Below are 27,328 nucleotides of genomic sequence, written 5' to 3'. Positions count from 1 at the left end.
CTTATCTAAAGCTAGCAAAACGATGTTGCATTTTTAAGTGAAACCGAAGACTAAGTTTACTTTTTATTTAAGATATTTGATTTTATTTAAGACAATGTTTAATAACTTTTCTATGAATAAAAAAAATATTATTTTTATAAATTCGAGGGTTAAAATTAGAATAATACAATATATATGACTAAAAGTTGCCTAATTTTATGTTTATTAAAATGCCGTTCAAAAATTTTGAAAAATCCGAAGATTTTAGTAAAAAAATCAAAAATTCAAAGTCAGTTTAATTTTTCTTACGTTATTTAAAGGTAACTTTTTTATCCTAGATGATGGTGATTCAAAACGGATGATAAGTACGACGTTTCCAAGTAGCCATAAAAAAGTCATTTATTTTGCTCTACGAAATAATCGTTTTTTTTATTTTTGAACGATATTTTAATAAGCATTTCATCACGCAACTTTGCATCAATTTAATCGATCTTGTATCTAACAGTTTTCGAGACACTACTAATGGTCATCTTCTTTAGGTGCCCTGTGCATACGAATTAAACGAACCCTACTTAATTACTTTTATATTGAGCTGTAATATTTTTTCGTGCCTACATTAAATGAAAAATTAATATCAAAAATGTTTTTTTTACAGTTCATCAATTTGTCTCCTTTAATTTTGAGTTAATTTTGACAACAATTTTTGATAGAAGTTAATCAGGAGAATTGAATTAGTAAATATAAGTTTATGATTTTAAAGGGATATTCTACGATATTATATTAGAAAGTAAAGGGTTAGATATATTTATCGTTTTTTCTCTGCGAATTTTTATATTCCATATTCCATCTGCGAGTTTTTTATATTCCATGTTGTTAGAATGGAATGTAAGTATTGGACAAAATTAGAATAACTTAATATTTTTTCTAAATTAAACTGTACAAAGAACTACAAAAATCAATATTTTATCCAGTACCCATTGTTCCTAATAACTTCATCGCATCTTTTTAGGCATTGAAGCTACCACATTGTTTATTACGTCATCTATGGAATTCCACTCTAAACGGACTTCTTCGAATAAATGATCCGCGTTATGTATTTGTGATCGACGAACACGTTTTTCCACTATTTCCCATAAATTTTCTATAGGATTTAGGTTTGGCGATTGCGGTTGCCACTTTAAAATATTAATTTTTTACTTAGTAAACCACTCTTTTACAATTTTAGCGGTATGTTTTGGGTCGTTGTCATATTGGAATGTATTTTAGGGGCATTTCCCATTCCGCATAAGGCAGCAATCCATCAAATCAATCACCATCAAATTACCCTATCTCGGATTCGGTCATTTTTAATAGTTTTTGATACAACGTCTTTCGAACCCCAAATGTAGTTAATATCCATACTTGCTTTTTCCTAGATAAATCAATCATTTTTTGTTTTAGCGTTGATTGAAGAGTTCCCTTTTCAATCAACGGTTTTAGTTTCAATGGAATAATGGACATCACGCGGCATATTTCAAATAAAAACCTCACAACTGCACATCTCATATACAATACTAAAACCAGTTTGTTTTTAGGTTGCTCTAATTTTTTCGCAGATTGTTTTTATGATTCTTTTTTAGCTCGACTTTGAAACGCAAAAAAAAACTGTACAGCAAACAAACAATATTCTTGTCTGGCAAACACACTTTAATAAAATATTTTGTAGGGAATTCAATATAAACAATTTATGCAAATATTTCAAAAGTTGCTTTAATTTTGTCCGATACTGTATATTTAGCCCGCATTGAAACTCCAGCCATTCAAGTTTATAGAATGCTACAAATTTGCACCGTTTTGAAAAGAGCACTGAAAAAATATTGTCCATCCCTTCGTATTGTGAGAGAAATAATTGTGTTGGGTTGGTTTTTGTTTGATTGATGTGGGTTACCGGAAATATTATTGAAAATCCTAAGTGAATTTGTGATTGAAAGTTTTTTAAATGTTTGAGAATTAGCTGATAGGGGAAAGTTGGGTATTGGCATTGATATTATAAACTGACAAAATATTAGATTTCTAGATTTGTTGACAAGATTTTTCAGGAGTTTGACTTTAAAATTTCGTAGCATATATTAAATAAAATTGCACATTGCATCTTTAAAATATCAAATATTAAAAACCATTTGCAAGATCAAATCAATAGTTGCACTAAAAAGGCCAACAAATAAAGATAAGCCCAGCACATTGTTTGACTTACTTTGCTTAGTAATACAGTGATTATCACGATTATGTATTTGAATTTTGAAGATAGCTGTATAGTCTAGAGTGTCAAAATTAAATTACTTTAACTTCATCTTCAATCATAATTAATAGGTAAAATCATCATCGTATAAAATCATCACCGGTAAATTTATCTGGTTGATCATATTTCACATGCTATTCATGCGCATTGCATCCAATTAAACAAAAGTAGTTAATCTAGCTATCTTGTTTTTAAATCCTATAACACGATAAATGTTTGAAACTATCTAAACTGTGAAATAGTTTAATACTTAAAATAAACTGGTTGAACTTAGTTAAAATAGACTATTTAAACTTAGTTTTAAGGGGACACGTGGGCAATGTATTAATGCACTCAATTGCTAAAAAAATTAAAATCTGTAAAAATGAAAATACTTACATATCTTTTATTTACCCTGAATCGCATATATGACACTTGTTAATAATGAATCGGTCATTTTGGATAAATAAGTAAAGCCACGAAGCCTATTGATATGTGATTGAGTTCATAAATTATCAAAAGATGGCCGGTGGATAACGATTTTAAATAGCACACACAATATAACACTTGGTACTAATGAAATAGTTCAATAATAAATAGCAAGTTCAATAATTAATTAGCAACTAGGAAAATGTCTAATTCTGACTTTGCCCTACCTCATTGTCAAATCATTTTCATGCAGCTAAGCATAAAAATTATGATTAACCTAATGTTTTTTAATTCCATTTTTTATTATTAGAATATCACATTTTTAAACCTTTGGTCTTTAAAAATTGCAAATTAAATATATATTTTTTAGGTAATAAATTAAAATATTAATAACTTTAATTATTACCATTAGAGAGATAGCTGAGGATAATAAAGCCGAAATACCAGACCGGTAAAGAGCCAAAAGTATAAAAAATATTTCATGGTACGAGGGCGGGTCAATAAGTCCGTGACTTTTTGGATAAAAGATAGGTTTTTATATAAAAAGTTATTTTATTTTTCAACATAGTCTCCTTTGAGTTCTATACACTTAGTCCAACGTTTCTCCAATTTTTTTATCCCTTCGGAAAAATATGATTTGTCGAGGTCATCAAAATAGGCATTTGTTTGAGAGATGATTTCGTCGTTGGAGTCAAATCTCTTTCCGCCGAGCCATTTCACTTTTTTCCATTTTCTTCTCAAAACGAGTGGTAGTCTGCTATTAACAGCTGTCAAACACAAACTAAATGACGCAACTTGTTCAAATTTTGACAGGCGTTAACTGACAGTTCTCTGTTGACAGGAGCCGAGTTGCCATTTCCATTAAAGGGCGGGAAATTCAAAAAGTCACGAACTTATTGACCCGCCCTCGTATATTCATCATATAACTTTTTTTTGCAAAATCATACCATATCCTATCCCTCCTTTCAGTCTATATATAATAGCCAGCAAAGATTAAAAAAAGTATTATAGGCATAATCTTCATTTTATAAAGGCCTTGGAATTATAACGATTGATATATTGGAAACTAAATAGCTTTAACTAATATGGTAACATTTTCTTTCTATGGTAAAACTTCTTACACAATTTTAAGGTTAAATTCCCAAGTAACATTTTCTCAACCAGTTGGTTTTTAAAGTTGCCTTTTAGCCGCACCAAGGTTCTGCAATAGTCATTGGCTTGCTTGATGGAACTATTTAGGTTAAATTTTGTGCTAATAGGAACTTTTGTGCTAATAGGTTCCTAGGAACCTTAGGTAAATTAAAAATCTAATTAGTTCTAGTCAAGTGTCAACAATAACGTTGTTATGGCCATAAACGAGGGCTTGATGGTTTTGAGATAATAAGGTTTTGGAGAGGTTATATTTCAGCATTAATTTGGCAATCAAAATTCCAATGTAGAACGATTTTAGCATTAAAATTACCTATTCAGAACCATATGGTCTTGAATCAATTGCCTAACTATTTGGCACTTTATACGCCCTATTCCGGAAAATATAGCATTTTTTAACACCTAAAGGACTTGCTAAAAGTCATATGGATAATAAGATAACTTTATAGGATAAGGTTTAACCAACTAGTCACAATAAAACACAGTTTGCGGACGGTCGCGACTATTAAATCCTACGTCATTTATTCTTAGAATACAGGGATGTCTTGGCACAAAATTGTAAGAAGTGGTAATTTTAAAAGAAAAGTGAAGCGAAATTTCCAACGAATTACAACTGGTCAAGTAAATATGACAAATAAAATATTGACAATTTTGGTAGATATCTCTCACCTCTAGAATCAGATATTCACGATGCCAGTACCAGTGGCTGAAAAACTGGCTTCAGAACAACCAAGTTCATCGATGGATTGGAATGAAGATGATGAACTTGATGACTTTAAGAAATTTGATTTTAGTCAAGATTTAAAAGATTGGGCACTTGATTTAAAAGATTGGGATTTGGGATTTTTTGTGGTGCTAATATACTTTGAATTGAAATATTGCATGGGTGTGTTAAGAGAAAAATGATTTGGTACTCATAACCTCTAAACTCTCTTTTTCTAAATCTGTATTTATCTTTATCAAAATCGCTTTGCCTATCTTTATTATATGAACTAACATGAACTTACCTTTTTATGTACCTAAATACAGCCCTGTATGCAATTTGAACGATAAAAAAACACACTTTTATTTTCACAGTAACTGGAACCACCAAAACCAAACGCAAACTGAATTGCAATAAAGAAGACTCAAGAAATCCCGCGTAGTAATAAATAATGCCAATAGATCCTACTAAATGCCTAAAAGCCATTTATTGAAATTCGCCCAGACTTTGCCAGCTAATTGGTTATTAAAAGTGGCCTATAAGTCCTGGAAGATGCTAGTTTTAGCTTTTTTTAAAACCCACTGGCATTTTTTTAAGCCTTTTGTCCTACGACATAGCTTTTGATACTTACTTAAGTTATTATAGCAGCTTAAAAGCATACCCTGCTAGGCGTCCATTTTGAAGAAAAAATGTAATTCTTCCATTTTTATAAGCTATTCAAATACAGGCAAAAATAATGTAATATGTAAACAATTTAGATAATATATAAAGACACTGGAGCATTTAAGTACATATTATCACTAAAGCATCTCAGAAATAAAAATATATTAATTTTTTATTGGCACTGAATAATGTTTAATTTGTAAGATATCAAAGGCGCGCGTGTTTTACAGTTAAATTATACCCAACTTTTTCAAGAAACTGGTGTGCGCAATGAAAATCGGTTATCTATTCCAGTATAATATATTTTTTTCTAAAATAAAGTCATACTTACTGAAAATGTCGCCATTGCTTTTTATTTTGGCGTTGTCTTATTTTTACCCTGGCTGTATCATATTTAAAACTAAAAGGTCAGATTTTTATACTTTGGCATCTCTGAAATACCATATTTAAAACTAAATGACAAAATTTTAATACTTCAATATGTATCTGAAAGGCCAAAAGCCGGCGAACAGGCCAAACTATATAACCACCCAAAAGTCTAAAAGGACTTTGCTAAAGGGTTGTAAACAGGTAGGCGTAAAAGCTTTCAGGTTCTACACATGTTACTTTTAGGCATCTTCGGGTTCGATAAAGGTTATTTCTATTAGCTATATAGGTTCTGTGATATGCGATCTGGTTTCAAATTGGCCAGGGCCTATTGGCAACGACAACCTCTTTAGGGCTGGGCCTTTTTTTACTACAGGAGGTTATGCGGGCTAATAAATAACGTTGTTTGTGCTTAATGGCATAATCAATAATTTTTCTTAAACAGGTTCTAGGAGTTATTTATAACCTTTTTAGAACCTAAATTGTTACTTGGGTTATCTGACCACCATTTTTCAGCTTAAAATGAATATGAAGAATTTTATTAATATTTTTTGTATAGACTGAAAACTATACAGGTTTTTATAGGACTATTTATCTCAACTAACGCATACAAGGTCTGACTGTTATCATGCTCTGCAAAGATAAGCAATATTCCAAATGGTGAGAAATATATCTATTTAGTTTTCAAGTAGATCTTGGTATAGTTAAACCTCTCACAAAAAAGAAATTCTACATTATACAAAATTTAAACCAAGAAGCCACAAACCTAATAATAAGTATAACATATAGGAATAAAATATACATATATAAATACAACAATTTACGTTGTGACCAACTTAAAGAGCGACTACAGTTGCAGAGGCAGCCTTTCTTTGTTTTAAAAAAATATATATATTAAAATATTTTTATAAATCAGCTAAATAATTCATTCTCAGTATCAATATCTTTAAAAGTGAAACTAACATAACAAACTCTCAGATATAACCAATTATTCCAACCACATCGGCAGCAGATGGCTCATTATCATTTCCTTTGGTTCCATGCTTCGTTTATTCTTTGTAGAAGTAATAGAATAAAGGAGAAAATCAAAACCAAAACAGTGACTTGAATTAACAGCTGAGATGATTAACAGAAATCGATAAAATAACTAAAAGATATGCTAGAAAGTCTATCACGTTCTGGAAGGAAAAAGAAGATATGGTTATTACCATTCGTTTCAACCATTTGATCTCAGTTTGACCATACATATAAATTATATATTTATTAAAAAAGTCTTGGTTCTTATAAATATTTACAGAGTTCATATAAATAAAACCTCTTATGGGAAATCTAAGAGATATAATATTCTTAGAATTGGCCCTTGTGAAAATCTTTAAAGGGCCATTTTTTACAATATCATTGTAACCTTACAATATTTAGATATTTTGTATTTTACTATGGTAGCACAGACAGACGAAGTAACAATAATAGCTATGTTTATATTTATATAATATTGATTAATTTTTGAATCCGCAATTATTTCAAATATATTTACTATTCAAGACGTTTTCCTGATTACTCTATTATCAGCTTCTTCACTATTTATCTATGTAAATATTTTTAGAAATCCGGATAAAAATACGAACTTTTAAAAACAAAAAATAAACTCTTCTTAAACTACAAATCGTGTCATAAACACTTTTTCATCATCACATTCTTATTCAATAGGTCATAAATAACAATAGGTCCTCTTCTAATGTTGGACTGCTTAATAAAGTGAACGATCAGAGACACTAATCTATTGCTCTTTAACATTTCTGAGCCTAATTTACCTAAGGTCAAATAAAAAATTATAACTTTTTATTTGACCCAAATTAAAAAAACACACATGAGAATTATATTACTATGAAATAGGTCAAGAGGCTACCAGATTGAAAAAAATAAAACATTTTACAGAGTTGAAATCTCCACAATGCTTAACTATTTATTATTAAAATATCCATAGTCTTAGGACCAAGCAGTTGCTCCTAAAATGGAATTCATCATCCTCCTACGATAATATAATTCCCCTATTAACATGTATACCGCTGTCAGCGGATAACCGCTGCAGGTAATGCTGAAAACCTTAGGGGACTTTTAATAGCAGTTCCCATGTCTATAATGCCATCACAAGGCAGCTATAGAACTCAGTTCTTAGTTTTGTTAGTCTTCAGTTTCAGACAGTTTAATTATTCGGTTAAACTGCTGAGCACATTTATAACCAAATGGTCTGCATTCTGAGTGACTTTACCTTACCTAAAGTCACACAATCCTGTTGAGCAATATTCTAATATAGTTCAGTCACAGATGTAAATAGCTCCGCGGTAACTCCGTGCGGAGCTATTTACATCTGTGGTTCAGTTCAGAGATCTATTAGCACAGTCTAACATTTGTTGAAATCTATATACTTTGCTATTAGAATCTTTGATGTGCCGCGAATAGTCCGTGTGCCGGTGTTGCTTGTATTGTCACATGACATGCATGTTTAAATCGGAAAATTTTATGTGGAAAAAGTCATAAAGTAATATCCTAAGCGATATTTATTTTTAATATATTTTATATTTATCATTCCATTAAATAAATAAATGTTTTAAGCATTTTTTTAAGAATTTATACATTTGATTCAGAAAATTTGACTACATGCGCCCTCGTACTATTTTGTTAGACGTCTGACCTCAGTCACAGCCATTCAAGCGTGAAAAGTTGCACAGGTCCAGCCTTAAAATTTATTTGTATTTAAAACTTTATTATTCGGGATTTTTGGGTTTAGTTTTATCAAGTTAGAAATTCAGGATAGTTGATGGCAAGATAATATTTAATTTAAATAAAAGATTTAAGTACGTAAAATGAGTTTAACCAAAAATGTTAATTTAATATGTTTAGTTTTCAGCGCCATCAGTGGGGTGGTGTTTATAACAAGTGATGAGAGAATAGGTGATACGAATTACTTAGGCCCATTTATTCTGTGGATTAAGGCATTAAATATTTACTTTTTGACACAAAAGGGTAAAATGTCTTGGTTTGTCTTCAAATTTTATACATTTCCTTTTTTTGGGTATTGAGATTTATTTTTACTTGGTATTGATTGTTAATGGGGATTTTGGCTGCCATATTCAATGTCTTTTATTATTGTTTTTTTTTTAATTAATACATATTATGATATATTATTATAATAATATACTCGTGAAAACCCCCATCTCTATATTTAGTACCACTTTTGACTGTACTTCTTTTGATAAAAAGTAATTATGTAGTCAGAAAAGTGGAAGTATATTTTTTAAAATAAACTTTTACATTAAAAATCATCTAGCTGTCTATATCTAATGCCTATAAAAGACACAAGTTTTACTTATAAAAAAACACACTTTAGATCCTGAATGTAATATTTATTAATTTGTTTGCCTCATATTTAGTTATTGTGCATATTAAGAGAGATTAGATGAAAATTAACAAAAATAAATGCTTATACTAAAAACTAAAAATCTTATACAAAACACTACATTTTAAGTATACTGGATCCTAAAACTACAGTGAGGATACTAAATACTTTTATAAATTTAACCACTCTTTTGAATCTGACCCAAAGAGTTATACAATTTTCTAAATTCTGTTTTTTTGCCTTTGTTCTTTAGCAGTTTCTTCCATAAAGGAAGGAAACAGTTACTCAAAATACACTTCCTCACACTAAAAACTGCAAAAAATTTAGACGAATACAGGACAAATTCTAAATTCTCCACTTTCATAAACGTGTAAAAAGCAAAACCGGCAAAACCCATCAAATAATAATAACCTCACATGACCCCCCTCCCAACTATTTGAAAGGCCACAGACATATCCTTAAAGATCTCTTTAAAAACACGTCGAAAGTAATACAAAAACAGCCCAAAAATTTATTTGGATACGGCCCCGTAATTCTCAAAATCAGTGGGATAGAGAGAGATACACAATCACTTGCACAGCCTAAAGTAAGAATCGCCAGAATGCAGGTGTTTTATCTTTGTTTAATATATTGCCTAAAAAGAGGTGACAAGTCTGTGAGTGCTGGATGTGTTTAAAATATTTTGTAAGATGCTTGGATTTTAGTCCGCGGTCAATTTTTTATTATTATTTTCTTGTGATATTATTTTCTTTCTAAAAATGGACATTTTCGATAGAAAAATAAAAAATTGTATAAAACATTGGGTTTTACGTATATTTAAAATGATTTTATAGATAAATTATATAAAATTTTGCCATTTAAACATGTATATCATGCGACAATAAATACGACATAGGCACACGGACTAGTTAGTGCGGCATCTGCGACACATCAAAGATTCTAACACGTGTATGAATATGAAGCTTGTATAGTGAAAATCGGAATCGTCTTTCGGCCATCTTGCTTGGCAAAATTGACAGGCAGCTGACAGACAGTTGTTGACATTGACTGATAGAACATCATTTGTCATTGTCAAACTATTTGAGCACAGCTTAACTACAAAAGTAGTTAAGCTGTGATTTGAGTTTGTTTTTCATTTCAATTTAATGAATGGAAGCGTGGGTTGAGTTTGCTATTTGTTTTAAGGATGTTATTTTAAATTCATGACTTTTTTTCTAAAAACTTCTCTTTCAATATTGGGAGTAATATTTTAATTGATTTGCAGCAAGCAATTTCAAAGAAAATCTGATTTTATTTATTACTATTATGTTTTTGTATTGTCAATCTTTAGTCTTTAATAAAATCAAATTCAGTTGATTTCAATGAAGACGTTTCACTCTTCAAGTATTTAATTTTTAACTTGATTATGATAAATACATATTACAAAATGTCCGGCCTCTCATTTTCTATTCCACAATTAAAAATTGATTAAATTTTTTCTGAAAATTTCTTTGATATAAGAGCGTCTATATTTTAAATGGTTCTGAGAAACATAGTAATAAAATATTTAAAAAATTGTAAATTTTATTAAGACTTTGAGCTATAGAATTTCTTCTGATCAGTTCTCTCCACAAATTTTAATAATGCTGATACTGCTGGCTTTACACTACAATACATATTTATTTAAACATTTATTTTGTCTTTTTTTCACATGAATCATTTAGTAAATTGATTTATAGGTTTGCACTGCCTATTTTTTTATTTTATTTCATGCTCGTATCATACCACTTCCTGTGTTCATCGAGACAAGACATAGGTATAGAGACTAAGGGACCTGAGCACCCGGAATGGATCAGAATTAATATTTTTCTTACAACTTGTGTTTTTTTAAGAGTTTTTTTTTTATTTTATGTAAACATCTATCCTTCAATTAAGTTTTTATTAATATTATAGTTTGAAGATATGATGTTAGTATTATAAGAGATCAACAAATATATATATATATATACATATACTATATATATATATATATATACATATACTATATATACATATATATATATACTCTAAAAAACTATATATATATATATATATATATATATATATATATATATATATATAATATTATGTAGGTGATATATGTTTATACTAATACGTTGTTTTAATTTTCAAAGAGTTTATTTTGTTTTGTAGATGGATATACAGGGTGTCCCGAAATTACATCGCAATATTTTACCAGCCGCATCTTTGTCTAAAAATAAGACAAAAAGTCCAGATACAGTATGGTTCAAAAGTGCATCGTTTTTAAGTTACAGGGTGTTTTATGAATCATGTTAAAGATGGTTTTTTGTTAATATATCCGGAACGCCTAGTTGTAATCTTTTGAAATTTTCAACATTTACTATTGGTTTTATTAAAAACTGATATTGCAACCATTTTTGCCAAAATGTATACAGACAGGGTCGTGTAAAATAAGTGGTCGGTAAAGTTTAAATTGTTAAAACTTTTTTTCTAGCAACTCCGTGATAATTTTGGTATTAGAATTGAAAAGAACAAACATTTTTACATAAAAAAGGTGCTCTTGTCTAATTTCGATAGGAGCTTCCGTTTTTGAAAAAATCAATTATTAATAAATCATGAATTGGTATTTCAAAAAGTAACTACAAATAACATCTTGTAAAATAATAGTTGGCTGTGTTTGTTGAGAATTAGTTTATTTGTTAAATTTTGTTTAACGTTTTGTTGACATTTCACATTTTTTAAATTTGCTTTGGCAAAGTAAATTAGTTCTTTTTTGTGATTCATTTTTCAAAAATTATGGATAGATTTACAAATCAAGAGTTAGCTGACATGCATTTTGTTTATGGTTTGTGTAATGGCAGTTCTTTAGCGGCTGTCCGTGAGTATCGCCGAAGATTTCCCTCAAGACATGTTCCAGATCGTCAAGTTTATATAAACACTCACCGAAATTTATGCAATAACGGAAGTTTTCAAAGAGCTCGTGGACAAGGCAGACCACAAGAAGATTATAATTTAGAAAATGTTTTAAATGTTTTTGAGGAAAATCCGGGGGCAAGTATAAGAAATGTGTCAAGAGCCACACATATCCCTCGCTCTATAGTAAGTAATAAAAAAATTACTTATTGTTACGATCCGTTTCATTACCAGCGGGTCCAAGATTTAGAGCCAGACGATTTTCCGTTGAGGATCCAATTTTGTCAATGGGTAATTAATAATCCAAACTTAATTTCTTTCATTTTATGGACGGACGAAGCCACTTTCACACGAAATGGTTCATTTAACATGCATAATATGCATTTTTGGGCAGATCAAAATCCAAGAGCCATAAGGCGTAGTAATTTTCAAAGAAGGTTTTCGGTAAATTTGTGGGCGGGATTAATCGGGGACCAACTTATTGGCACGATAGAATTACCCAATCGGCTAACTTCGGAGAATTATCTTCATATGCTGGAAAATAATCTTGTGGAGCTTCTGGAAGAAGTTTCTCTTATCTTACGCCAAAACATGATTTTTCAACAAGACGGATCGCCTGCTCATTTTGGTTCAATTGTGCGTGAGTGGATAAATAACCATTTTCCTGAACGTTGGATTGGTCGAGGTGGTCCTATATTGGCCTCCTCGATCTCCAGATCTAACTTCGTTAGATTATTATTTATGGGGACATTTAAATGAGTTGGTATATGCCGTAGAGATAAATACCCGTGAACACCTGATGCAAAGGATTAATTGGGCTGTTAATGAAATAAAGATAAATCCATTTTTTGTTTTAAGGGCTACTCGTGCAATAACGCGTAGGCATTGTGTCTTCACCAAAATGGAAACCACTTTGAACATTTGTTGTAATTTGTGCTTTTTTGTTTGGTGTTTTTATGTTTTTTTTTTATGTAATAAATTAATTGTTCCTTTTTTTTACCTATTCAATTACATTAAAAAAAACAATTGAACTCGAAAAACAATTTTTGATGCGGCTGGTAAAATATTGCGATGTAATTTCGGGACACTCTGTATTGTTTCTTTAGATAATACTCTGCTATAGAATTTTTAATTAAATTTGAAAATCTGTTTAATTTTTCTTTGGGAAACTGATACAAGTACATATTAAATAAGGATAATTCATCCTCTATTGAATCTATGTTTAAATAAAATGAGAATATTATTAATCTAACGGGAATGCCTTTAGATGTATTATGAGAAAATAGCACAAAACTGTTGACAACCTTTTCTAATCTGTTTAAAATTAGGGTAGTTCAGTGTTAACAAAATACTTTAAAACATTTTTAGATTAATTCTAATTTATATAATGTCTGTTATAATAAATTATTGTATATTGTGTATATCATTTTAAGAAATTTTTTCAGGAAAATTAAATAATGAATGTATTAAAGAAAAACATTGTTTTATTTTCATTTGTCCAATTGGTGATATGTCGTACACTATTGTCAATTTATTGCAGTAAATTAACCCATTTAGATATGTATGTAAAATAAAGCTGAAAAGTTTTATTTTTATTCAGATCAATATCTGATGCTAACACCTAATCAAAAAGACTATTTTCTCTATAAGTAACCTTTTTGATTAGGCGTTTGCTTTAGATATTACGATTAAATGATAAGATTGTCAGATTAAATGAAATTTGATTTCCCGCCTCAATTTGGCCACGCCTTTCTACCATTTTGATTGGTCCAATTAGGGACGTCAAACTGTCAAGTTAGTTACAACAGTTTCCATTGCCAAGCGAGAGGACGCTAGCTGACTTGTCAGAAGAATTTGTATCAGTTTGTATGCAACCACCACTCTATATGTATATTTGTGTTCTGTGGATTCTAATAGATCTCTGAACTGAACTTTAACCATTAATTGAACATCGCGTTTTCGAGAAAATGTATTTTTGTTAAATAGAACTCCCTGTATATTTTTACATAAATAAAAAGAAAATAATGTTCTTAATAATAAGGTTTATTTACACTAATAGCCTAAACCTAGAAATGACAAAAAGTTATAGAGATAATAATAATTTTACCAAATTTAGGCAAGTTGGCTTTGAAATATAAAAATAACTAAATATAATAAATAAGAAAGTTATTATCTTTTGATTTATGTAACATTACATAGAACATTTATTTAACAAATGTACATTTTTCACATTTTCTGAAAAACGAAAAACACGATGTTCATCGTTTTTTCTGTTTTACCTTTTAAATCAAGAGAAAAAAAATCTACTAGTTTGCAAATTTCACTTATTTAAAAATTGCTTTCTGTAATTAATTCTTACTACAGTAATATTAAAATTAGTTGTACTCTTTTATTTTAATAATAAAGAAATTAAATTTGCTAAATAATTAAGCCACATAACTGTCCTTTATTTTATTATATTATCCATAATTTATTTAAACAATAATTGAATCTACACATATCTTTACCTCTATTCTAACTTATACACTCCAAATAATTTATTGTCCTCCTCTACCACCACCACCACCCCCACCTTGGGCTTCTGGGTTGGTAGCTGAAGATATCACCATCACCACTACCACCGGAAGTATATACATCCACTAAAATGTTTTTAAATCATATTTTGTTTTAATTTTCTCAACAAAATCTTACATATTTGGCCAAAAATGATCTGTTATCTTTGACTTCTCCCTTTTCCTGTGCTTCCTTTTCCCTTTCCAATTTTTGTACGAAAGAAGCGGTGTCCGGTCTAAAAAATATGAAAATATAAATTTACTATATTTATCCCCTACAGGATAAAACGCACATTGCTCCAGCTTCAGTATGCCGAACATAAACAGTGGTGGTGAATTCCTTTAACTTTTCAAGTGGCACATCAGCTCCCTCACAAGCCGCTTTTGAAGCTATCACAGAAGTAATACCAACTACTCTACCCATATAGTCTAAAGAGACTATCAGTTTGTCATCTAATTCGGATTCTGCTAACATACACTAGAAAAGAAAGAGTTTATTTAAAGTCATAACGATACGAAGATTTTTATGAAACCATTAACTTGCTAATTACTAATATACTTACAGCTTTTGAAGTGGAAATAAATGACCTTTCTGACCCATCATTTGCAACAACAATAGCCTTTATCCTGTAAAAATCATTATTTCTAGCTAAAATCTGACAAAAGAAAAAATTAATAAATTCATTGTATCATAATATTATCATAAAACAATATACCTGAATTTTTAGTTTTTCTTCCTCAGGAAGTGGTTTCTGATCTACTATCGCCTGACCTACGCGTAAGCTGTGTATGGTAATATTCCCACGATCAGTAAAGATTGGTTCTGATTCTCTATTTAACGCATGAAGTAGACGAATGGATACTGAGCCGTCATGTTCCAAACTACTCTATAATATGTAAAACAAATTTAGAATGGCTTTAGTTAATATGAAAATAGAAACAAGTTGAGTTTAGTTTAAAATAAAAAGATTAAATGATTTATCATGACAAGTTTTGCGTGGATATATGCTTTAAATTAAATTTCTTTATAGTATCTTTGTTTGGAATTTTTTCAGTGCCTCATAGTTTTTATCTACCTAATAGATTGTTTTTCTTGCCCTAGAGAAACAACAGCACTATCGTTATGTGTTATACATATATGTGCAAACCTCTCTGTAGCATTGGCCATGCAATTTAAATGTAAATTCAAATGATTGCCATTGCCTAGAGGATAATATAGCGTGAAAGAATATTTTAACGACATATTTAACTTAATAATACTTATCTGGTTTCTTGTTTACTGCGGTTTATTCTATGTCAAATTTATTTCTTTGTTTAGAACACTCTCTATACTTAAATTTTTAAAAAGCAAAATGTGCAATTTTTGCTTTTTGAAATGTTTTACTCATACATTTTACCTTTGTTCTATGATCGGTCTGTTTTTAAATTTCATTAATGCCTTCTGGGATATATTTAAGGATTTTGTATATACAATATTGTACCTTAATAGGTAATAATAGCACATTTCTATTTATACACCAAAAATGTAAAGAATTTCATCTATAAGAATATCATATCTATCACCCATTAGTTTAAAGACTTTGATTATAACCGGAGATAAAAGTATATTCTAAATGTATTTTTTGTCAGCTAAACAGTTTCAAAGTACGATGAGTGAATTACTAAAAAAGGATTACATTTTTTTTGGCAAAAAAAACCACTAAACGTCAGCAACTCCACATAAAACATGTAAAATAAATAACAAATGTGTATATATTCTATTAGCATTTATTTTTTCAGTCAAAACCGCTAAAAATGAAAAACTTGAAAGATGCATGTCAAAGACAGAGACAATTGACTACTCACATAGAAGACGAAATAGAGGAGAATGAGAAGAAATTGGTAGAGTCACTCAAACAGAAAACCCAAGAAGCCTTGGATTTAAGACAAAATCTTTTGGAACAGGAAATTAAAATCCGATATAATCCTGAACATCAAAAAGGAACTTGCTGATTTAAATGAGTTGAACAGAAATATGGTGTCAACTATCCGCCTGCTGGAGGTTGATAACCACTCATACTTGAACCAGGTTGCCCTATTAAAAACGACATATCAACGTCTATGCAACATGGTACACTACCAACAAAGAAACACAGGACTTGCAAACATACAGTTTTAAAAACAAACAGTCTACTCCTAGGGCTTGTCTCTCTGAATCTCCAAGAGAAACTGGCTTGGCACCACTACATCTACTGATTACTTGTCGAATGCTAGGAGTATATATATGGAAATGAGTGAAGAGGACTACGATCTCAGTGTACGTCACTACCACGGAAGTAAAAAACCGAAAAACAAAAAAAAAAGACAAATTGTAACGGTAGGTGACCAATTTATTTATAGATTCAAGAATAGGATCATTTATTGTACTCAAATACTCGCCCTATGTACTCAAATCACAGAATGTTTGCCTAGTACTTCAAATGGTCTTTAGCGCAGGTTTAAATGACTTATTGTGACTACATATATGCTTTTCGGCTAAACAGGGTTATTCCTGGTCAAATCTCATATGTTGATTTTAATAACTCAAATTTTGTGGGTGAATTGGTTTGTATGGTAAAATTAAAGGGTAATGAATGACTGTAGCTCTAGAAAACGTTTAACTTTTATTAACATCATAGCCACTAATTTTCAGATTGCAACTATTGATTGCAGAAGACCTATCCGGTCTTCTGCGCCACTTAATGTCATTTTGGATGATAATGATGTTTTCTCGCAAAGTTTATTAAGTGATCATAATAACACAATTATTCCATGCTCAGGTAATATCTCTACGGTTAATCATACTTCCTTAGCGCAAAGTCCTTAGCAACATAAAAAATAAAAATTTTAAGATATCAAGACATATGCCAGCTGAAATTCAGTCGCAGCATTTTAGTATTCCTCATGTTAATATTCGGTCTCTTTTTCCTTCCTTTAGTGATCTTAGAGAATTGGTCGATGCCAAGAAATATCACATACTTGCAGTAACTACAACGCGGCTACCCAAGATTTACCCGGAGAGTATAATAAGTATACCAGGTTATCAGCTATTTTGTAAAGACCGCGTGTCGCGTGCCGGTGGACTGTGTGCTTATATTGCTAACGGCCTATCTTGTACAACTGTTGACACAACTTTTTTTGATTTGAATATCTGTGGTTGGCTGTTACGGTGAAGCGAAATTTTAGACATTTGGATAAAAAGTTTGTTTAATGCTTTCATGAGTAATTCTGATTTTGGTCAAATATTGACCCAAGGCTCTACTGACAACTCCGTTGAAATGCTGAACAAGCAATTAATTGAAATCTTTGATTACTTTGCGCCTTTAAAAACTATAAAGCTTAGAACACGACCTAAACCATATATAAGTGACACAATCAAAGAAATTATAAAACTAAAGAAAAAAGCTTACAATAGATACAAGCACTCACTTGCTCCGTATAATAAAAATTACTACTTTGATGTTTAGCATTACTTACTTATTTATTTATTTACGGCATTACCATTTTACAATAAATAGACTAATTATAGCATACATACATATATGGTAATAAAATAACAGATAAAGATCACACAACCACTACTAAAGTTTAAAGTACCTACAATATTAAAATTTATATCAAAATAATTTATATAAAACAAATATCACATTACAACCTGCTTTACTGACCTCTTAAAACTAGCCTCTAAATTATTAAAAAAATATAGTTTGTTGCATAGTATTTGCATTTCTTAACATTCTGGAAATAGAAATATTTTTGCCATAATTTGTTGAATGATAAGAAATATGAAAAACATTTATGTATTGGCTTCTTCTATTAGGTACATTTAGACATATAAGATTTAAAAAATCAGAGCAATCAATTGTTCCATTTATAATTTTATGCAAAAAAGTTGTCTCGAGGTTTATTCTTCTCCAAAGGGAGAGAAAGTAAACTCAAAGTCAAAGTCTCACAAATCAAGTTAAGTCAAAAAATTTGTGAGACTTTACTTTCTCCCCCTTTGGTCATATATTTAAGTCTCTTTGAGAATATTGGATGAATATTTTGAATTATTCTTCTCCTTTCCAAAGTGTCAATATTGAGTAATGTTCTTAATTCTCCATAACAATATTCATCTCTGTTATAGCACATTTATAACCAATAAATCTTAGAAACTTGTTTTCGACACGTTCTATCGCATTAACATGAGTTATATAACTAGGGTTCCAGATATTTGAACAGTACTCAAGAATACTCAGAACAAGAACACAATAGAGTTTTTTTATTGTAAAAATCGAAAAGTCCTTTGCAGATCTAACTAGAAAACCTAGCATCCTAAGAGAGCAAGAAATCATGTTTGACATATGTCCTTTAAATGACAGGTTATTATCCAGTGCAACAACAAGGATTTTATTTCACTAACAACTTTCACATTAATTTGATTAATGGAATAATTGAAAAATATTGGTTCTTTTACTTTGGAAAATGATATTTGAGAACATTGGTTTATATTGAGGTCCATATGATTTATTTTACACCATGCATTAAAATAATTTATGTCTTCTTGAAGAAGCTTAATTGTTGTTACAGGCCTGAAAATCTTTACATTATCTGCAAACATAAGTATTGAACTGTTTTTTTCATATATTTAGGTAAATCTGACAAAAATAAATTAAATAAGGGAGATCCACAATGGGACCCTTGTGGCATGCCTGATGATATATCATTTCATTTAGACAGAAAATTACCATCTTTAACCCTTTGTGTTCTATTAGAAAAAAAACTAAGCAGCCAATCAGCCACTCCACCACTGACGCCCAAAAACCTTAACTTTGCCACCAAAAGATTGTGGTCCACTCTGTCAAAGGCCTTGGAGAAATCAGTATGTACCGAGTCGACTTGGCCACCTGCCTCCATATTTGTTAAAATAAAATTTGTAAATATTAAAAGATTTCTATTAGTAGACCTGCCCATAATAATTGCTAATAAACCAATGCTGTTCCCCATTGAGTATCCCAAGGAAATCACTGGTCAATTTTTGAGTAAAGAGATAGTCAAATAGTTTAGGTAATTCACTTTGAATGCATACTCCTCTATAATTTTCTACAGAAGATTTATTTCCAGGTTATATTTAAACAGGTCTTATATGGCTTACATTTCAGAAGCTTGGGAAAATTCCCAATGACATGGACTTGTTGAATATTAAATTTAGAGATATAGCTAAGGTGTATACACATTTTTTTAGAAAATAACATGGACTGCAATAAAAAATGAAAAAAGGCTTACCTGACTTTTCAATTGAATAAGCTTAAAAATAATTCTAAAAGGATTTGGTCAAAGTTTAATAGTTGTAATGTTCATTCTAGGGCTTCATTTGAAATCCCTGAAAACCTGAAAGATGTCACAAAATTGGCAATTACTTTGCCAGCATAGGTGATAGGGCCATCGCAGTGGACCCAGAGCTGGTCCAATATTATTTGTCCAACACTATATTGCTTTCATTGAATAATACCTTCAAATTATCAATCATTACAAAATATGATGTTGATAAATCATTTTCATAGATTAAATCAAAATGTATGGGTATTGATGAGATTAGTCATGATATGTTTCCATTTAGCATTGATTTTTCAGGTTATAATGACTTTACAATAACTATTTACAGAATGGTGAATATCCTATTATGTGGAAAACAGCATTAGTAAAGCCACTGCCCAGGACTACACATATCAGTAGTCTGGACGAATTACGACCAACTAGTTTCTTGACCTTTTGATCCTTGGCAAAATGCTTGAATGACTAGTTGCCAACATGATGAACAACTTTGTTCACTCCCAGCACATACTACCAGATATTCAGTCTAGATTTAGAGCACTTAATAGGGTTACTAGTTACATATCTAAAAACATGGATGAATCAAAGGCCTCCTGTCTGGTACTTTTAGATTATAGTAAGGCATTTGACCTTATTAACCATGATATGCTGGTTGCTAAGCTGCCCTTTTTTGAGTTTTCTATCGAGCTTGTGGCTGGTTCTCATCATATCAAACCATAGAAGGCAGGTTGTGGACCTGATCTAACACTCAATATCTTCAGCATGGAGTGCCTCAGGGATCCAGTCTTGGTCCTATACTTTTTGCCTGTTTACTGCTGACTTACCTATATGCTGCTTCTATCATCATTATCCTGAAGATTCTTGCGGGGGACTTGCTGGTGTCAATATTGAACTGGACAATATCTCTGCCTGGTCTAATTTCATTAGGTTCAATTTTACAACTATTCATATAAAAGGAGTAATTATCCCATCTGTTGAATATGCTAGAAATCTGGGCTTTGTAATGGATGTTGCAATGAATTTTCAGCAGCATATTTTGAAAAAGCTGTGCTCTGTTTACTTAAAATTGAACAGCTTTTATTCCTTTAAATATGTTCTTCCTAACCATATTAAATACCTCTTGGTGGAATCCTTAATCCTGTCCCAGCTAAACTACTGTAACTCTGTCTACTACAGTTACCTCACAGAAGAGTATAAAACTAAAGTACAATTAACTCAAAATATGTGTATGGGTTTTGCATATGGAGGTAGTAAGTTTAACCACATCACTCCATTATATGACAATAATAAACATTTAAAATACAATTTTCATGTTGACCTCCACTTTGCTATGTTTGTATATCGAATTATAAAACACAACTCTCCATCTTATCTCTCTCCATCTTATCTTACAGAATACTTAACTGCAAGGGGCACTTTACATTACATTACATTACAACCTTAACCTTAGAAATGTGGCTAATTCTGATATTCCCTTTCATTGCACAACAATCTGCTTTGCCTACCATGCAGTGGAATTTCTCAATGCAAATTATTTCTTTAAAATTCATCATTCATTAAAGATCATCATTCGTTTAAAAATCAATACACCAAGTTTTTGCAACAGATGATAACTTTTTTTTTCTCCTCTCAATACTGTACATCTGGGATGTGTTAGTAGGCTTAAGTTAAGCAAAATCTGTATTGTTGTGACAAATTCATAATGAGTCACTTATTTTATTGGGCATTATGAAACTTATAGCAAAAATCAATTAGAAAATACAATCTCACACATATTATACCTCAAGTAAATAATTGTATTTAGATGTTATTGAACTTAAGATGATAAATTTCATTAAAAAATAAGTAAAGCTGTCAATAAAACAGAATTTAGAGCAAGTAAATTAAATTATTTAATAGGAAACAAAACTAAAACACTAAAATGATGTCAGAGCACAGGTTAAAAGGTATCATTAAAAAAATCGTCAAGGCTATAATATGCCCTGGATAATAAAAGTTATTTTAATTCCTTTTTGAATTTCTTAACTTGTAAAATTTATCTGATACATGAGAGGAACATGGTTGTAAATTTTTTTGCTAAGGTATATAAGTGAGTTCTTGATGAGGGAGGATGTAGGAAGTGGTAAGGGAAAATCGTTAACCTGGCGAGTCATATGACCAGTGTTAGAGGGAGGTTTAGGACATTTATGAATAAGAGTAGCTGTTTCCAAGATAAAAAGAGAAAAAAGAGTTAGGATTTTTTGAGATATAAAGAGAGGTTTACAAGAATCTCTTAACCCAGTGGAACATAGGTATCTAACTGCCTTTTTTTGAATCACAAAAATTATGTTTAATAATCCCTTGTTGCTTAAACCCCAAAAAGGAAAGCCATAACGAAGATGGGGCTCAATAAGAGAAAAGTACACTGAATGTGCTACTAACTACTATGTGCTGTTAACTACCCCTCCCAGCTCATGCCCCGCCATTCTTACTGCAAAGCATCCAGAGGATAATTTTGATGCAAGATTTAGAATATGATCTTCGAAGCGAAGGCGACCATCAATGGTAATACCAAGGAACTTACAGCTTTCTTTGTTTTGCAAGGGGGAGTTTTCACTAAACATAAGGCCCCAAACGTCACACTTAAACCCATAATAAAGGTTTTGCCCACATTAAATACAAGCCTGTTTGCAGCATACCACTCCGATAAAATCTTAAGATCCTTAAAAACCTGGGCTCTAACATTATCAGAATCTCTATGATTCCATAAAATGGTGGTATCATCAGCAAACTGAACCACTTTGCCCTGCAGTTTTAATGAACCCAAATCATTTACATAGAGCAAAAATAATAGTGGTCCTAACAGTGAACCCTGAGGTACTCCAGTTTTAAGGGATCTGGAATCGGATAAACATCCAGATACTGTAACTCTTTGGTTATGATTAGACAGATAGGATTCCAGCCATTGCAATGCCACACCTCTGAAGCCATAATTATTGAGCTTAGACAGCAGTATTATACAGCATATAGCAGCATATAGCACATGAAATAACAAAGTAGACGGGTCAGGAGCCATTTCAACTGTATTCCAATTAACCAAAGCTGTAGTAGAAGAAAAAGCATTAAAATTTGCACTGCTGAAAATTCTTCCTATATAATGAGATGAAGGAAATACAGTGTTGCATGGAATCCTAGCGAGAATGGCTTCATGGTCAGAATTACCAGATGAGAGTACTCTACATGACACATCATTTAAATTTGTACACAAATAATCAATAGTAGTTGCAGATGAGGATGTTATATGTGTGGGTGAATCTTTCCTTCTTTCTTTCTTTCTAATATTAAAGTCACCAGCCAATATAACTATGGAGTGTAGAGACAATTGGGATAATAGAGAATCAAGTTTGTCCAGGAACATACCAATATCTCCTATGGGTGGTCTATAAACACAAAGAACATATAAATTAAATCGCTTACAAAAACAAAGGGAGAATTCAAAAACCTTCTCCAACAGAAAGCTATCATACTTATTAATTTTACAGAAAAAAGCTTCAATTGTTTGTTTAACTAAAATAGCTGTTCCTCCATGTATGGAGTGTTGCCAACAAAAAATTGATATAGGAATATAATCAGATATTAAGAAACATTCGTTAGGCTTTAACCAGTGCTCAGTTAGTAATACAATATCAGGAAAATCACATGAATCAAGTAAAAGATGAAGCTCGTCCATTTTATTTCTTAGAGACTGTATATTTAAAATAAAACTACTGAAACTTTTCGCATGCTTATTTTCAATGTTATTTATAGAATGTGAGTGAGCTTCATCTTCTGTGTATTTATCTATAAAAAAGAATCCCTATCACAGTCAGTCTCTAGAAGTCCAGGTTGATTACTTGGTTTTATTGTGGACACATTTTTTGATGAAATGCTACTTTTGAAATATTTTAAAATATGGGTTTACAGTAATGATGCCAAATCTCATCCAAAGTTGTTTGCATGATTAGACTCTAAAATTCTATTTAGATTAATATTATTTGCGTGAAATATTCTATAGACAGCCTTATTGCTATTATAAATTACATTATGGTTGTACTCAATCTGTTTTGTTATGATTAATTTTGGTAATGTGTGTAAATTTTATGGTAAAGTGTTTTAGATGTTATGTTTGTTTGAAATTTGAAATTTAAAGTGAATTTGGAATTTTTTAGTTTTTAGGATGAGTGTACACAGGATTTTGTTGTCTTACGTAATATAGCACATTTTCTTTCTTTCTTTCTCTAAGAGTTTTTGTCGTTTAATTTCTAACAATATTTATCAAATAAATTCAAATCATAGATGAGGTATAAATAGGTATGTTTAGTATCAATGTGTTCAAGGTTCAATATAGAAAAATTATGCATTAAGAAAAGTAGTAAACTCAAAAGAAAACTCATACACCTGGCATTATAGCATATTCTAACTAAAACACACTCATGTGGACAGTCTTGAACTGTACAAATTGGGATGACTTGTTAAATTTTAATTTAGAAATGCTTCTTAAGGAAATTCATATGCACAAGCATTTACTAAATGAGCAAATAGGGTAATATATTACAGCAAGTGTTCATAACAATAAGTTATATATAAAGAAATTATACTCACCGACAATATATGCCTAGGAAATAATACACAGAATAGGCCTACTATTAAAAGCATTACAGCTTTTTATTGTGTTGCGATAAAGGCCTAATTTGAAATTTCGTCCGTAAGAGATACTTCAATTACAATATTAATAAAATGTATGTTATTCTAAATATCTAGTGAATATTAGAATTAGGTTAAAATTAAACAACATTTTTAGGTTAGATCGCTCAAGATTCTTCACTTCACTGAAATTTCTTTCGGTTTCGGTTTAGAGGCTTCCTGTTCTGGCAACTACTACTACTACTACTGTTAACTGAGGGCTAGTCTACACTATAAGCGAAATTACCGCAACTAGTCAAATATAGTTAAATATTTCCGAGTCTATTAAATAGAATTTAATTGATTTAATAATATATAATTTCGGATTTCACATACATTTAAATTCAAATATATAATCCCATTCATTGCGGCGCGTATATTTTACTGTAGCTACGTTTACAACGCGTGTACCAAATATTTAATACTTTGATCAAATGATGTCATGAGGACTATTTTTTCTGTGTAAATGGCAGTGCAGTAAAATTTAATACTCGAATTTGATGCTTCCGAAACAGAGTAGATTAAATTAATTATTTTTAAATTAATTAAACTACTACTTTAAATAAAATCTGATGCACTAAAAACGTGAAAATAATTATTAGGATACATTATGAGACTTTCTAAAGAGTCTAACTTCTTGAAAAATTAACAATTAATTTAATTTTGCGCCCCCACATTTTTATTTTTAATTGTTAAATGTTTCAGAGGTCAGGATATCTCAAAAATATTTGTACCTATACTTTTTATTTTTTGGTTCTGAGTTTTTCGCTTGACTAGAATTTACTTTAGTCTACGACTACAACATTAAATTCAGGTTAAAAAGATCTTTAAAACGAGTAATCACATGATCTCCTTCTAATTTAAAAATTTAAAGACAGCTCTCACCCTCGCTCAGCGGTTGATACTGTGGGGTTAATCATAAAATATGATAATTTAATATTTCCACGGAAACCTACTAAACTATGTGCGAAAAGTTTTGTAAGAATCGGTTGAGTAGAAGTAGTTTAAAAAACTATTGCAAGATTAAAAACGAACAATAAACAACTATACAGATCGAGTGGTATTAAATAAAATCGTTTATTAACAGGCTTGATCCAGACTTGCATATTTTGGTTGACTTTTCCAATTCGGACTCGTAAGGTTCACGGGGTATAAATTAAAACAATGACAGGCGTTCGCTAATTAGTTCTTGGTATTCACACAAAAAAGCGAAAATTAGACGTGTTTTAAAGTCGTAGAAAGAAAATATTCCATTCGATAAAGTGTTTTATATTTTTTGTTAATGTGTTTGGTCTGGAAATTAAATTAAGGGTAAATAATGGTAAGTATTATATTATATCATACAAAAAATAATCTTTATATTTGAACATATTCCAATAATAAAATCCAAAATTAGTTTACAATATTACAATTAGTTTACAGTATTACAATAGTTAGATCCTACGTAAAACTCGAGGATAATCTCTTAAGATTTTTGGTGGTAGATGTTGTTTTGGTGGTAGATGTTGTCCATTTGCATCGCCCGGTTCAATACCACCACATAGGACTTAGGCGGCGTGAAGTGGTTCCATGGAACTCACGTTTTGCCGCCATGTCGATGTGTCCGATTTCCAAAGGGGAAATGAAGAAGAAAAGTAAATGCATGATGGCGCCCTCACGACCAAAACTTTCCGGAGGTAAACTTGCCTCCCATTCGGAACCCGGGCGGAGGCTGGTCGGGGGGATCCATCAGGCGGATCAAAAAGCCTAAAAATCAATTTCTGCAACATCAGAGGCATAAACACCAATATTAATGCAGTACACCAACACCTGTAATCAAATAAGTCTCACATTCTGGCATTCACAGAAACAATGGTGAAACCTTCAACAACAAATGTCCACCTCATTTATCCTGGATACGATCTACACATCCGATTTCGACTAAACTTTGGATTGGCAGTATTTGTCAAGAACGATTTGAGTTACCAGCGGGAGGAAATGCTTGAACCTGCGGACTTCGACGTCATGTGGTTTAAAATAATAGCCAGTGGTGTCACGAAATTTATCTGCTATATCTACAGACCACCAAGCGACACCCAATATAGATGGCTCTTTTTGAACCTGCTTGATTGCATTAACCATCTGCAAATTGACTACCCAAGCGCAGAAATCATCGTCATGGGTGATTTTAACGTTCACAATATCAACTGGCTGCGCTTCTGCAACAAGAACGACGATGAAGGACGAGAAGCTGAGCTATTTGCCACCATAATCGGGCTTACGCAGCTTGTGGAGGAACCTACCAGAATCCCCGATCGAGACGGCGAGTTCGCGAGTCTCCTAGATCTGGTCTTGGCTTCAGACCCTGACTCGTACACTGTATCAGTACAAGCAATGGTTCAACCTGAATTGCAAAAAGGCAGTAAACACTAAAAACGCAGCATATCGCAAATGGCGTCAACATTCTTTCATAGAAAATCGGAGGAACTTTTTAGCCTCCAGAAATAGCTGCAAGCGAATTATTGATGAATGCAAAGAGAGTCACAACAACAGGATCAAAAACAAACTGCTAAACTGCCCAAATGGAACAAGATCTTTCTGGTCGGTATCGAAAGCCGTTAGTCAAGGATTTGCTAAGTCGGCCTTACCACGCTTAACAGCAGATGATGGTTCTATCGCGGTAACAGCAAGGGAAAAAGCCAACTTACTGGGTAAACTCTTCGCGTCTAATTCTACTCTGCACTCGCAAGGCAAAACACCGCCATATTTGCCAAGGGTGAATTCATCGATGGGAGAAATTTCGTTTACCCAACGAATTATAAATAAAATTCTTAAAAGCGTAGACACCAACAAAGCTTCTGGACCCGATGGAATTCCAGCCCTAATACTAAAACGTTGTGCAGACGAAT

The 27,328-nt window shown here is 31.3% G+C and overlaps 1 protein-coding gene across 1 annotated transcript; it reads right to left on the bottom strand.

Annotated features, from left to right (window-relative positions):
* Nucleotides 1–14,301: 14,301 nt before the first annotated feature.
* Nucleotides 14,302–24,620, bottom strand: LOC126736604 (ER membrane protein complex subunit 10). Its single transcript, XM_050441044.1, has 6 exons — nucleotides 24,360–24,620; nucleotides 15,125–15,295; nucleotides 14,972–15,064; nucleotides 14,702–14,886; nucleotides 14,548–14,644; nucleotides 14,302–14,495 (listed from the first exon to the last, which is right to left on the bottom strand). The coding sequence occupies exons 1-6, from the start codon at nucleotides 24,411–24,413 to the stop codon at nucleotides 14,394–14,396; spliced, it is 702 nt and encodes a 233-aa protein (XP_050297001.1). The 5' UTR covers nucleotides 24,414–24,620; the 3' UTR covers nucleotides 14,302–14,393.
* Between the last annotated feature and the right edge of the window lie 2,708 nt (nucleotides 24,621–27,328).

This window comes from Anthonomus grandis, chromosome 5 (genome assembly GCF_022605725.1).
Source record: "Anthonomus grandis grandis chromosome 5, icAntGran1.3, whole genome shotgun sequence".
Taxonomy (NCBI): Eukaryota; Metazoa; Arthropoda; class Insecta; order Coleoptera; family Curculionidae; genus Anthonomus; species Anthonomus grandis.
The sequence above is the reverse complement of the archived record's forward strand: the minus strand, read 5'-3'. Positions and strand labels throughout refer to the sequence as shown.